The sequence below is a fragment of the Scophthalmus maximus genome, chromosome 6 (assembly GCF_022379125.1).
Source record: "Scophthalmus maximus strain ysfricsl-2021 chromosome 6, ASM2237912v1, whole genome shotgun sequence".
Lineage (NCBI taxonomy): Eukaryota > Metazoa > Chordata > Actinopteri > Pleuronectiformes > Scophthalmidae > Scophthalmus > Scophthalmus maximus.
The window spans coordinates 11,978,803-11,990,659 of NC_061520.1; the positions used below are offsets into that span (position 1 = coordinate 11,978,803).

The 11,857-nt window shown below is 39.4% G+C and overlaps 1 protein-coding gene across 10 annotated transcripts in view; it reads right to left on the minus strand.

The window, feature by feature from the left end:
* cfap20dc (CFAP20 domain containing) overlaps positions 1–10,735 on the minus strand; it is a 34,954-nt gene extending 24,219 nt beyond the window's left edge. For 6 of the 10 annotated variants that reach the window (XM_047332892.1, XM_035632745.2, XM_047332887.1 and 3 more), the window contains exons 1-12: positions 10,573–10,735; positions 10,395–10,484; positions 9,626–9,719; positions 9,453–9,525; positions 8,531–8,645; positions 7,927–8,074; positions 7,470–7,616; positions 5,162–5,334; positions 4,918–5,026; positions 3,406–3,486; positions 3,156–3,290; positions 1,620–1,942 (exon numbers count right to left, since the gene is read on the minus strand). In XM_047332892.1, coding sequence (XP_047188848.1) covers positions 1,620–1,942; positions 3,156–3,290; positions 3,406–3,486; positions 4,918–5,026; positions 5,162–5,334; positions 7,470–7,616; positions 7,927–8,074; positions 8,531–8,645; positions 9,453–9,525; positions 9,626–9,719; positions 10,395–10,484; positions 10,573–10,593 — 1,509 coding nt within the window. In that variant the 5' untranslated portion in view covers positions 10,594–10,735. Of the gene's footprint in view, positions 1–1,619; positions 1,943–3,155; positions 3,291–3,405; positions 3,500–4,917; positions 5,027–5,161; positions 5,335–7,469; positions 7,617–7,926; positions 8,075–8,530; positions 8,646–9,452; positions 9,526–9,625; positions 9,720–10,394; positions 10,485–10,572 lie in introns of those variants that run through there. The other 4 variants (XM_047332889.1, XM_035632753.2, XM_035632752.2 and 1 more) reach the window with 4 other exon arrangements.
* Between the last annotated feature and the right edge of the window lie 1,122 nt (positions 10,736–11,857).

Below are 11,857 nucleotides of genomic sequence, written 5' to 3' on the forward strand. Positions count from 1 at the left end.
GTCGGTGTCAGATCAGTTATCACAATGCCAGAGGACATTTTCTTCAAAAGAATTGCATAGGTGGATTTTTACATGTTAGGGTGGAGAAATAAATTAACTGACTATAAGATATGAAACTATAACCAAAGTAATTTTAATGGCAACAGAGCAGATAGAACAATACAATAAATGCCAAATGTTGTCACACACACATATAGTTTTTTAAAACACAGAATCTAAGAAAACATGTCATGCTTCACGTAACATAATATCTTCTATGGTTGAATGCACTTGTTGTAAGTCGCTTTGGTCAAAAGCATCAGCTAAATGAATGTAATGTAATGTAATAGTCTACTGGTCAAAAACCAAGACAATGCTTAATGCTGTTAAGGCTGATGTGTGTTTTTTACTTTGGAACGGCAGCGTTTGAAAAGGCTGCGTGATCTCTCAGACAACCTCTGTATGTGTGTGTGTGTATGTTTGTGTGAATGCGACGAGTGACTCCTTCCCATCTTGCCAAGAGCAACTGTAAAATACCCTCCACCTCCCCATCACTGCCCAGTCTTCACAGACTCATCTCTTCATCAGTCTCAGCAAAGTCATCAACATCACCACCACCGGTGTCTGGACTACATGGGGGCATTTATTTTGCTGCTGCTCAAGGCAGATGCCCTTGATTACAATATATCTCCCCATGGAGTCTAAGCGCAAAAGACTCAAGACACATCACCCGTTAAATCTGTAATAATTAATTATTCGTCGTTCACTTCTCTCTCCTGATTGAAACACGGTTACACGGTACACATCTGCACATGCACACAATGTCAATGGAGAGTGGTTGGTCTTGAGAAGTACTGATGCCAAATCATGGCATCTACTGTTGATGTTTTAAAGAATATTTTCTCCTGCTTGACTGCTCCCGCCTGACTTTATTATAGAAGATCTGGAAATATACTCACACATTGTCCATGTTTGGTAACTTATCAGCATCATGCAGGAGTTCAGTAAGTTAAAAAATACATTATCCAATGACAAAAATGTTGTATTAAAGCAAAAGTAATCAGCAGCGCAACGAAATGAGGTTCTAAAAAGTGAATTATCAAACAAAAAGTTTTAAATAAGTAATAGCAATTAGCATTTCTTTGAAGATAGTCATCTTTGTGCTCCTAGTTTAGCAGTTTAATTTCCCTGCTCAGCATAAAGAGAAATACTATTCTTTATAATAAGTTTCAGAACCATTAATAAATGATCCCGTCATAAATAACCCCACTGACCTTTGAAGTTTAAGTATGCTGTGAAATGTGCAATATGAAGCACTTGTACAAATGTACAAATTGTACCATGCATTATGAGACTGACAATTCAACATTAGGATTTCAGTTTAAATTGAATCAAATAAAACTGAATAAAATCCAACTGTGGGCATAAAGATTCACTGAATATTTCTTCACAAAGTGTGATTATATCAGACCGCCATAATAAAATGTGATACATAAAATGTACTAATCATAGTTTTTTTTAAATCTGTATCATCATTTCTTATTCAAGCCAGATAGTTATTAGTGTCAGATCAACAAAAAAAGATGCACTTCAAATGTGTGTGCATTTAAAGCACAGTGTACTTATGTCTACCTACATACCTCATCACTTTCACTGCCAATAAAGTCATCTTCAGGCTGGGCCTCACAACGCCTCCCACTCTTGCTCTGTTCCTGGTCATCTTCCACCTCCATCTTCTCCTGGTCATCCTGGCTTTGCCCTCGTCTGGGTGAGTGAGGCTGCGATGAGAAAATGAACACCTCCTCTTGCAGAGTGAGCTGGGGCTCGGACCCTTCATTACTCTCCCAGCTGCTCCAGACCTGCAGGTCAGAAGACAAAACTGGCCGGGTCGAGCCACATACTGACTCTGCCGGAGTGGGAGTGGATATGAAACTTTCCTTCACAGGACTGGAGCTAAAATCATCTAGAATAAAAAAAGTTACGAGAGAAGAAACAAAGCGAGACAGTTTTAACCTGTGCAGGGTTAAATGATCTCTTTGAAACAGATGTGGCTGTAGGCTTGAGTGCACAAAGTCTATAATACTTGAATAAGTCTCTCAGAATACAAATGAAAGACTGAGTATAGATAATTACAGGAATTTAATTATAGTGGGTATTAAATCCTTTTCAATGTTTTCATAATGCAGATGATGTCATCATAGGCTTATTTAATTATATGCACGCAAAAAAAATCATAATATAATACAATATGCAAGGCTGTAATGAATTCCATTTGTTGCCAAGAGTGAACACTCATTTTTCCTGCCCTGACATTTTTGTAGGCTCTGTTAATAGCCCTGGTAGGAGAATATAACAATAAAAACAACATCATCACGACTAAGAACACCACTTTACTGCTAAACTGTCACTCATGAAACGACAGCTCTGCCCATACATGCTTAAAAATATAACAGACGCCAATATTCCAAAAAAAGACAATCCTCCAGCAGCGTTACAACATATGATACTAGCACGTTCCAGAATATATAACCAAGGGGTTAAAAGCTTGTTTTAACCTAAAGTGAAAGTTACATCCATTCAGGTGTGCAAGAGGCGAGAGGCACTGAATTCTTTAACTCCACCTCTATCTGAATGAGTGAGCACATTTGAACCTCTTGACAGTATAATCACTTTCTCTAATTGGCCACTGTGTGGCAAACCCTGGGCCCAGGAGATGTCCCCCTGACTTTTATTTAATGTGCCACATTACCATTAACGAAGTAACTACTCTCCGTCTGTAGGCAGGGCAGCAGCAAAGGAGCTTACTGCTGTGGAGAAACATCCATAAATGAGCGTCCAGAGCATATGCACTCAATTTGTGAGCACAATGCGGGTGTAGGTGTGTTTGTCTGTGTGTGTGTGTGTGTGTGTGTGTGTGTGTGTGTGTGTGTGTGTTGTGGTTGTTTGCGAGTTGAAGTGAGGGCAACGCTGACAAAATTCTGCAAATGGCTTGACGTGGGTTAGGGGAACAAATGCTATGGTGTATGCAGTACATAATTAGGGTCATAAAAATATGGGCAATATTTGAAAACAATTTAAATAAGATATTAAGAGCAGGAATATGTGTTTGAAGGAACTTTACATTGTCCTCTTTTGTCTTCGCCTCCCTCTCCATTCACAGCAGATGTTCGCCTCACCTGACATTAGGTGCCCTGTCTTATCCGTTGGGGTCAGGGGTTGCCGTCTTCTCTCTTGCCTACTGGATGGAGGGGTACGTTTCTCCCTGGTTATACTCTTCTTGCTGTAGCGACCAGGCACAGCATCTGACTTGGCTGTGAATAAGAAAGAAACTACTTAACATACAGTAGTGAACCATGATACATTCAGCATACCGAGCACAGAATATGATATATAAAGTACACACATTACCTGATGATGCAAGCCTACCTCTTCCAGCACTGACGACACCTGGCTTCTTTGATTCCTGCTTGTCTGGTGGGGGATGGGGCTGTGACCTGCCATGTGTTCCTACATACAGAACCTTTAACATTAACACAGATAGATATATAGAACTAAAGAGTAAGACACCATTGTTATCAAAGTGTATCCTTGAACTACATATGTACTTTGAAAATCCCAAATTGTCATCAGTTCACTAACTGAGCTTCTCAGTGTCAAGCAGTGCAGAGCCAATGCATCCAGCTGCATAATGTTCAGGGGAATTAAGGAATTTTAACCCCAGATATTCGCATTCCGTCATGCTCAAATCACGGTGTATCACAAACTGTAAAAGCAGCATTTATTTGGTGGGGAGAACATACTCGGTTAGAGTTGGACTCTTATTTGGTTTATTTAAATGGTTCTTTTGTGATGTTTTCACCATTTCACAGGAGTAGACTAGTTGTAAGTTCTAGAAGAGAGTGGAATTAAATATGCTAACAGTCAGGTACTACTTGTACTGTAATTGAGTTACATTTATTTTAGAATTGTGATTCAGATTTGTTATTACATCAGTGCATATGTTGGAGAATAGTGAAAAACTCATAATGCACATTTTCTGTCGTACAATTTAAGTTCAGTAAAGATATTCGCTTTCATGTCATCTGATCAGTTGATTATCTTTTCCCTGTATACCAACGAGATAAGCTTGGGATGCTCGCTGAATCCTTGTGCAAAGAGGTGAGTAAGCATTGGTCTCTTCCAAATACGAAACATATAATGTGTAATATAATGTTTTCTATCCGAGGGACTCGGGTATAGCTTCTCTGGAAAGAACTGGTCTCCAGTGTATTTTGACGAGTTCACCTTCTTTGTAGTACATTTCACACTTTCTATTTCCCCTATTGGTTACTTGTATATATACTCAAAAACTCATTTTCTTTGTCATATTGTCTCATGTGCCTCCTATACTGTGTTTTTCCCCACCAGTTCCTTTTTTGGGGGATTTGTCTGCTTTTGCTGATTGTTTACCTATTAATTATTCTGTTTTTCAACAGAGACCAGGTAAATTGACTTTTACCATTAGTGCTTTGGCTCTGCATCCGGCTTTTGGGTCCATATAAATGTAACCGTAAATCTTTTTTTGGATCTCCCATGTGCTGCTTCCATTTCAGCTGCCTTTCATTGGTTCCAGGATGAGAAGCAGCTACCATATTTAGCCAGATAATAATAATAATAATAATAATAATAATAGTAATAATAATAATAATAAATTGCATTAGCAGAAGAGGATGGGCATGTGCAGCATATTCTTCCATTTTTTTTCACTGTTAATAGACAGTTTTGGTAAAAAAAATCCTATACAGCCATTTATTATTGAATTTAAAGTCTTCCAATAAATGGAAAAAACTCTGTAAGTAAGTTAGGTTTGCATACAAAGAAACAAAGTACTCAGCTATGAGCAGAGTGATATCAAATGAAGGAAAGCAGACAACGATATGTGCTCTTTATCAAATTTACCCTTGTGAAGAGTGAGGGAAGGTTCTCCATGTGATAAATTCTCACTCCGGTTGGCAGTGCTCAGACTTTCTGTAAAAACCTTTGGGTTCGCTCTACTGAATGAGGATCCCTGCAGAAAACAGAAACAAAGAGAAAAAAACTCGCTCAAGGACAACATATTCTTCTTTATGCCTATAGTAATTAATGACACCATGGCCCAAACAATTTAGAGGGATATATGTTATTATGGGATTTGTGCAATTACCGTATTCGAGATAAGGAGTTCACTTCTGTTTATTCTGCCTGAGGTTGTATTGCTTTTTCTTCCAGTTTGAGGCGGCTGTACCGAAGGCTTGGAGCCTGAGGCTGTGTGTAAAACACCCTGTGGCCTGGTTTGTTGATAACTGGTTGAACTGGCAGCGTCCAACTGATCAGGAACTGAAAAGAAATTCCCATTATCCATTGACTGTTATTCATCTCTGCTATTTGGATTCGATTTTCCTTGATTGAGACTACGCTTGATTTGTAAATCACAAAACCATGGACTTCAACCATATGAAAAGTAGGGCTGCAAGGCAAATTTAAGCAATTTTCATTATCATCTATTGTCAATCCTGTGATGATGTAACCACAGCAACTTCCAAAAGTTGTGCTTCAGATTGAAAAGGGCACATAGTTCACATACATGAAAAATAAAAGCTGGAAGCCAGTTCAGTGTGCAGGGCTCAGGCCAGTATTTTTAAGATGAGTAAGAAGCGGCCAGCCCTTTCAAAGTCCTTTTTTATTAATGTGAACAGAAAACTTTAAAACTGTTATAAATGATGCACTGGAGTAGGATTTTGAGATGATGTGATATTCTACAGTATATAGCAAACATAACCAGACAAGACTACTATAAACTCCTGTTTACCTTGAGTCGAGTCAAGTCAACTGCGTGAGCTGCAGCACAGATTTCTTTGTTTTGGTTAGGTCTATTGATCAAAAGATGCATTTTACACAAAAAGAAAACAACAAGTTGGATGTAAACTAGCTGAGCTGATTGAGTTGATGTTTTTATCTTTAACCAATCAATGTGTTCCATATCATCATGTGAAAATAATGGGCTGCAGTCGGAGTTGTGACATGGCCATGACCTGACCCTGCTGTATATGTGCCAGGACTCATTAGAACAACTGCGCTGGTGCTATGCAGCAAAACACACTGTCTGTCTGATCCTCATCAGACCAGAGTGAACACACTTCGAAAACCAACAAGGCGATGCCGACAGAGCTGAATCAAACGTGCTTAGAAGGGAAGAAAAGGAAAAAGAGTCACAATCTGATGCAGCAGATTCAACGATAAGAACTGATCACTAAAAACGACCCAGGTTTGGGGCTGAGTACAAGTCAGTCGGATTTAGATGTCTATAAAGGACTGTGGTAACTATGATGGTGAAATGAGATATTAAAAGTGCATAAACATATTTGTGAAAATGTATTGCAGGGGTTGTTTTTGTTGAATGACAAAAACTGCTGTAGCTAACTTTTAACAGTTTCTGACAGACAATATTCAGCGAGCAACTTTTGTCACCGTTAAATTGGATGCCTACTTTAATAGCAATCGTTTTAATTATGATTAGGAATGTTATGCTAATAATGCAGATGCTGATTAGGAAAGCTTCTTTTTTTCCCCAGTGGTTACTGCTCTCAGTTGGCACTGCCCGTTGACTCAACATGACTTAGACAGCTGTCAGAACAAATAAATAAGCGCTGATGAAAAAGGCCATAGAGGCGGCGGGACTAGATTACTGGTGCATGCCTTTTTATATGAGGAGATAATTGCAGCTCTCTGAGAACAGGTGAGGTGCAAATGAACACAAAAATGGAGAGCACGAGAATTTCATACGAGGAAAACAAATCGATTATCATCGTGGTGCAATTGGAGAAAACAATTATTAGACGTGAAACTATCTCTGCACCATGATGCTCCTCTGTGTCCTGTAGTGTCTACTCTCGTCAAAAAACTTACTGCCGGAACAACTAAATTCTACGGACTTGCTGTGATACTAAACACAAAATACAAACTATGTGGATACCTGAATATTTACACTCCACTCCTCTGGGAATGCTTTCCATGAAATTCTGGAAACAGGCAATCACAGGAGTATTCGTGAGCTGACCACTGATGTTGGATTTTAACGCATGGCTGGCTGAATTCCTGTTCTTCATAAATGTGTCGGTTTTTCGTTGAGGGCATGTCTCTGTGTGGGCCGGTGAAGTTTTCCCACGTCAAACATGGAAAGCCATTTCTTTAAAGACCTTGCTTTGTGCAAGAGGGCTTTTCTCATTTCATACCAGGTAAGAGCTTTCTCCACAGTTACCACAGCACCAAAGCACACACAAAAAAATCATTGTATTCTACAGAAATAAGATTCTCCTTAACAGAATTGAGAGGCCAGTTCCAAACCATGAAAAAAGAGCCCTGTACCAAAAGAAGATCAACTAACTTGCGGTACAGTAGATAGGAAGGTACTTTCATTTGTTTGCATTGTTAACCAACCATTTGTTTATTGATCAATTAAAAATTTGACCTACCGGTGTCGGAGTCCACAGGGGCAGTGTCCATGTCTGTCTTTCGCAAACTCTTCATGTTCACCATCTGAATTATGTGGTCGACATCTGGTGGAAACTGGCAGCTGCGTGGGATCAGGTCCATGAGACCATCTCTACTCTGAAACATAACTAGGAAAGGAAAACAATCTCAGATTAATCATAACCATAGAGTTAAGCAAAAATCATAATATCACGATATCGGCATTAAAACAAAGGACCACGTTAATCTACTGTCAGACTTATTGTCTGTTTTGACTGGCAGGTCGAGTAGGTGTTCACCAACACCACTGCGCTCCACAAAAAACAGGCAATTGTGTGTGTCTTTCTCTCCACACACATTTAAACTCACAACAAATCTATCGAAGTAAAGACTTCAAAGGCAACTACTTGGGTATTCTATCTCTTTTAGTTCTTTTTTTATATATGAATCATTTATTACCGTCATCTGACATTCCTGCGAGCCCAGTTTTCATGGTGAAGATTCTGCGGACTTTGCAGGTAGCAAACAGAGTGATGCCATCCAGTGTCAAAAATCCTTTGAACAGTTCACTGGTGAATGACACAAGGTCGATGCACAAAGTTGACCACTGAGACAATAGAAACAATAGGATTTTGTAGTTAAAAGAAATACAGCTCAATACCCATCATGAAATCTTGTCAAATGGCAGTGATAAAAAAAGGGCATGGCATAAAGGGGCAGTAAGCCAATCCAATACACGTTTTGTACAAATCTGTGAATATTTCCTCACGGTCCGCTAGCTGCCTGGCTCTGTAAATTGTAAATTAAAAAAATGGTGCGGACTTCACAACACTGGTTGTGCAGTTTGTAAACATCACTCCCCGACTCAGGGATTCTGCCCTCGTAGGTAGCGTGTCATTCTCCCATACCCGAGGCTACGTGTTCGTTGATGCCCCGTCATTGCAGCAAAATCATCAACAACAAAGAGAGAGACAAGCTTTCTCGCAGCTCGCCTACTCACTGCCCCTTTAAAGCAAAACTAAAATGACTCAAAGAATACGGGAAGGATAAGTAAGACACTCACAATATTCCGCCTCAATCCGACAAAAGGTATCCTTGCATGGAGAAGTGTGGCAGTCAACTCTTTATGCACGGTTGATAAGTGGAGTCTTCTTTTCAGGTGCTCTGAATCAGTTATCCTGTGAATATCAGACAGAATAAAAGATCAGAACTTAATTTATACCAGCAGCATCGAAAAAAAGTCATGACCAGTGAAAGACAAAATCTAAGGTAACCTCTTTAAGGTAAGCTACATTATCATGAAAAAAAAGACAAACAATGTTTCCCAGACTCTTAAAACGATCATGTTATGTTATTTAGCTTTATCGTAAGAAATTATTTTAACTTTTTTGCCCTCCTACTTTGATTCTCTATACACTCTGCATGATTTAACAAAATCAGCAGCACCTATGTTGTGTACCACAGTCTGTGCCTAGAAAAATTTGAAATTCACCAGAAAGCGAAGTTCACATAGAAAGAGTTTGAAGCACGACGAACACTTCATGAAGAGGTTTAAAGACAGTCCTGAACAGCCTTGATTGCATAAACTGTTTGTTCCAATTACTAAGTTAGCTCTTGATAATGAACAGTTATTTAGGCTATTAACTAAAAAGCATTGCTGAAATTATGCACTCAATTTTTCAGGTGGCTCAAGGGGGTTCCTATTAGATGCAAATAAGCTTTTTTTTAATGGGTTTTTTTTTCCCAGCGGACTGAGGGGAATTCCCTGTGATTCATTATTGTGATCTTTATAATCTTTATTTATGTAACACATGTAACAATATCAAATATTCTCTCAGGCTCTTCAGTAAGAAAAAGATTCTTAAGATCCTCTGAAGTCCTTTTATCAGCCACAAAGATAAAGGTCTATTGAAATCAAAAACCGCTGTGTCACGTATAATGTATGTTTGTATGATGTTTTTTTTTTTAAAGAACACTGTACTTACACTAGCTCAACAGAAAAATCTTTGCCATGAGGAATATCCACTTGAAGGACTAAGAATCTTTGGAGAAGCCCAACTAAGGAAAAGTCCAAAAATAGGCACAAAAGTGAATTAATCTTTGGTGGAAATAAGCAAAACAAACTTTGTAAACGAGTGCAGGCATGGCAGTGACTTACGAGACATTTTGCCGTTCTCCGGCAGTTGCATCTTGACTGTCTGGCTGCTTCCCTCAAGATTGTAAACAAATCCCTTGACTTCTTTATTATACTCCTGAGGGAAAAAAAGAAAAAACAGAGGAGGCCTTGCCACACTACGTCCAAGCCACTGTGTGTATACCTGCAAGCGTCACTGTTGTCTTTGACTGCAAATACTTGCTTTAATGACATTAAGAAGAAGAAGAAGCATCAACTAGTTAACTAGTGAATGTTTTCGCCTTGCCTAGTTAACAAGTAGGCGGCACACTGCAGCCACTAGTTCACTAGTTGCAGTTCCTCGGGTCAACATGTTAACTAGTGTGCAATTAGCAAATGAAGTAGGCCGACAAAATCCTGAGTCCTGATTGGTTTATATCGTTTATAATAGCCAATAGAAAGCCTCAAATCCCTCGGTCTACTCTTCCTCATTAGCATTGTGTGTTACTAGTTAACTAGTGAGCACTTTGGCTTTTACTAGTTAACTAGTAGACATTCTGGACCGCACTAGGTTAACTAGCAAAGTCCAGAAACAGTCCAACTAGTGAACTTGTGAGTCTTTTGGCTTTTACTAGTTAACTAGTGGAGGAACCTGACTTCTGCTATCAAGGGTATGCAATATATGCTCACAAGGCTTGCCATAGGCCATAGCCTCTGGACACCGTCGTGCTAGCTCAGACGGGCTAGTTACAATTGTTTGAAAAAGGAGAAGGAGAGAAAGAAAGACAAATTAGCAATCTCCACGCAGACCCACCTTCTGAATGGCCGAGGGCCCTCCGCACCGCTTCCACTTGGCCACGGGGTCGCTCCCCTGCCCGCTGAAGACCTCCACCACGGCTCCGCCCTGTGAGTGAGCAGGTCGGTTGTCGTTAGGAGCCTCGAAGCTAACGTTCCGCCAACGTTCAACTTGGGTCGGGTTGATATAAACTCACCTGGTAATTACTCCTGAACATGTTTGACTTTGACTGGTTTCGTATTTATTAGCCCACGTTTGAATGTTGCTGCCTGTCACATTATCCCGACCCGAGGCGTTTCAACGAGTCACGCCGGGAAAAAAAAAAAATGATGCGTCTCCATGGTAACGCTACGGTCGACTACTCGACTGCTGACGTTCGCGTTGGATCTATGCGCGTGCACGTTTACTTGCGTATGCACCATGGCAACTACGGTGAAGAGTTTATACCGTAAATTAAAGATGAGCTGCTTTGACCTCGTGTACCCTCGAAGTATCTCTGGAATTGACACAATTCTGAGTTTCCTGCGTCATCATGCCATTTAAGAGAAGTGTTCGATATAGACCACACCATGAAATAAATTGATTTATTTTTAAATTAATTATATGACTACATACATAGTGTATCATGATACTGCCATGACATTTAGCGTCTTTCTGCATCAGCAAAGAGCTTAGGGCCATGTAAATTCATTCATAGCAGTTTTCATTTTAATTTCACCATCCAAATTTAACCTATTCATTTAACATTGTAATATATTTTTACAACAGAGTCTTTATTTTTCATGATTCATTTGGCCGCCTTGGTCTAAGAGGAGACAGGGCAGTTATCCTAAAATGTATTCTTGTGTTATTTGAATTCTGTCAGGAGGAACTTAGACATATGATGCTTCCGTTATTCGCCGACAATGAGAATTTAAGTAACCATCATACGCTGCTATGTTGCTGACCAGAACAGCTAAAAATAGGCCCCCGTATTAAAGTTGTATCTTCCACTGTTGTGTCATTGTCACTTGCTTTGTTTACCCTGGCAGCAGGACTATTATGAGATCAAAAAGACATCTTTTTAATTAGCTACTGAGGGAGACCATACGTCCGGAAGTACAACTGTATGGCCTACCGCTTATTACAATGTTTGCATGTATCTGACTTCAAACACAAGGTGGTCTCAGTTATTTATGGCTATAGAACAAGGGAGACGACAAGAAAATGAAATCTATCCAGTAACACTTATGACTGAGTTTTATTTTCCTTCGGCAAACACCAATGCAGAGTATAATATCACTGTCGCTATGTAAATTGTCATACATTTTAATGTTCATGCTTGCTGAAGTGATGCCAGAAAGGGTCTTCTGATGCAGTAGCAAAAACTAAGCACTTATGTCCTCAGAACATTTTCACATTGAAGGGTGAAAGTGCAATGTAAGAATATGAATACCCTATACAATAGTTGTCAAATCTTTATATAATGAGTTTGTCATTCT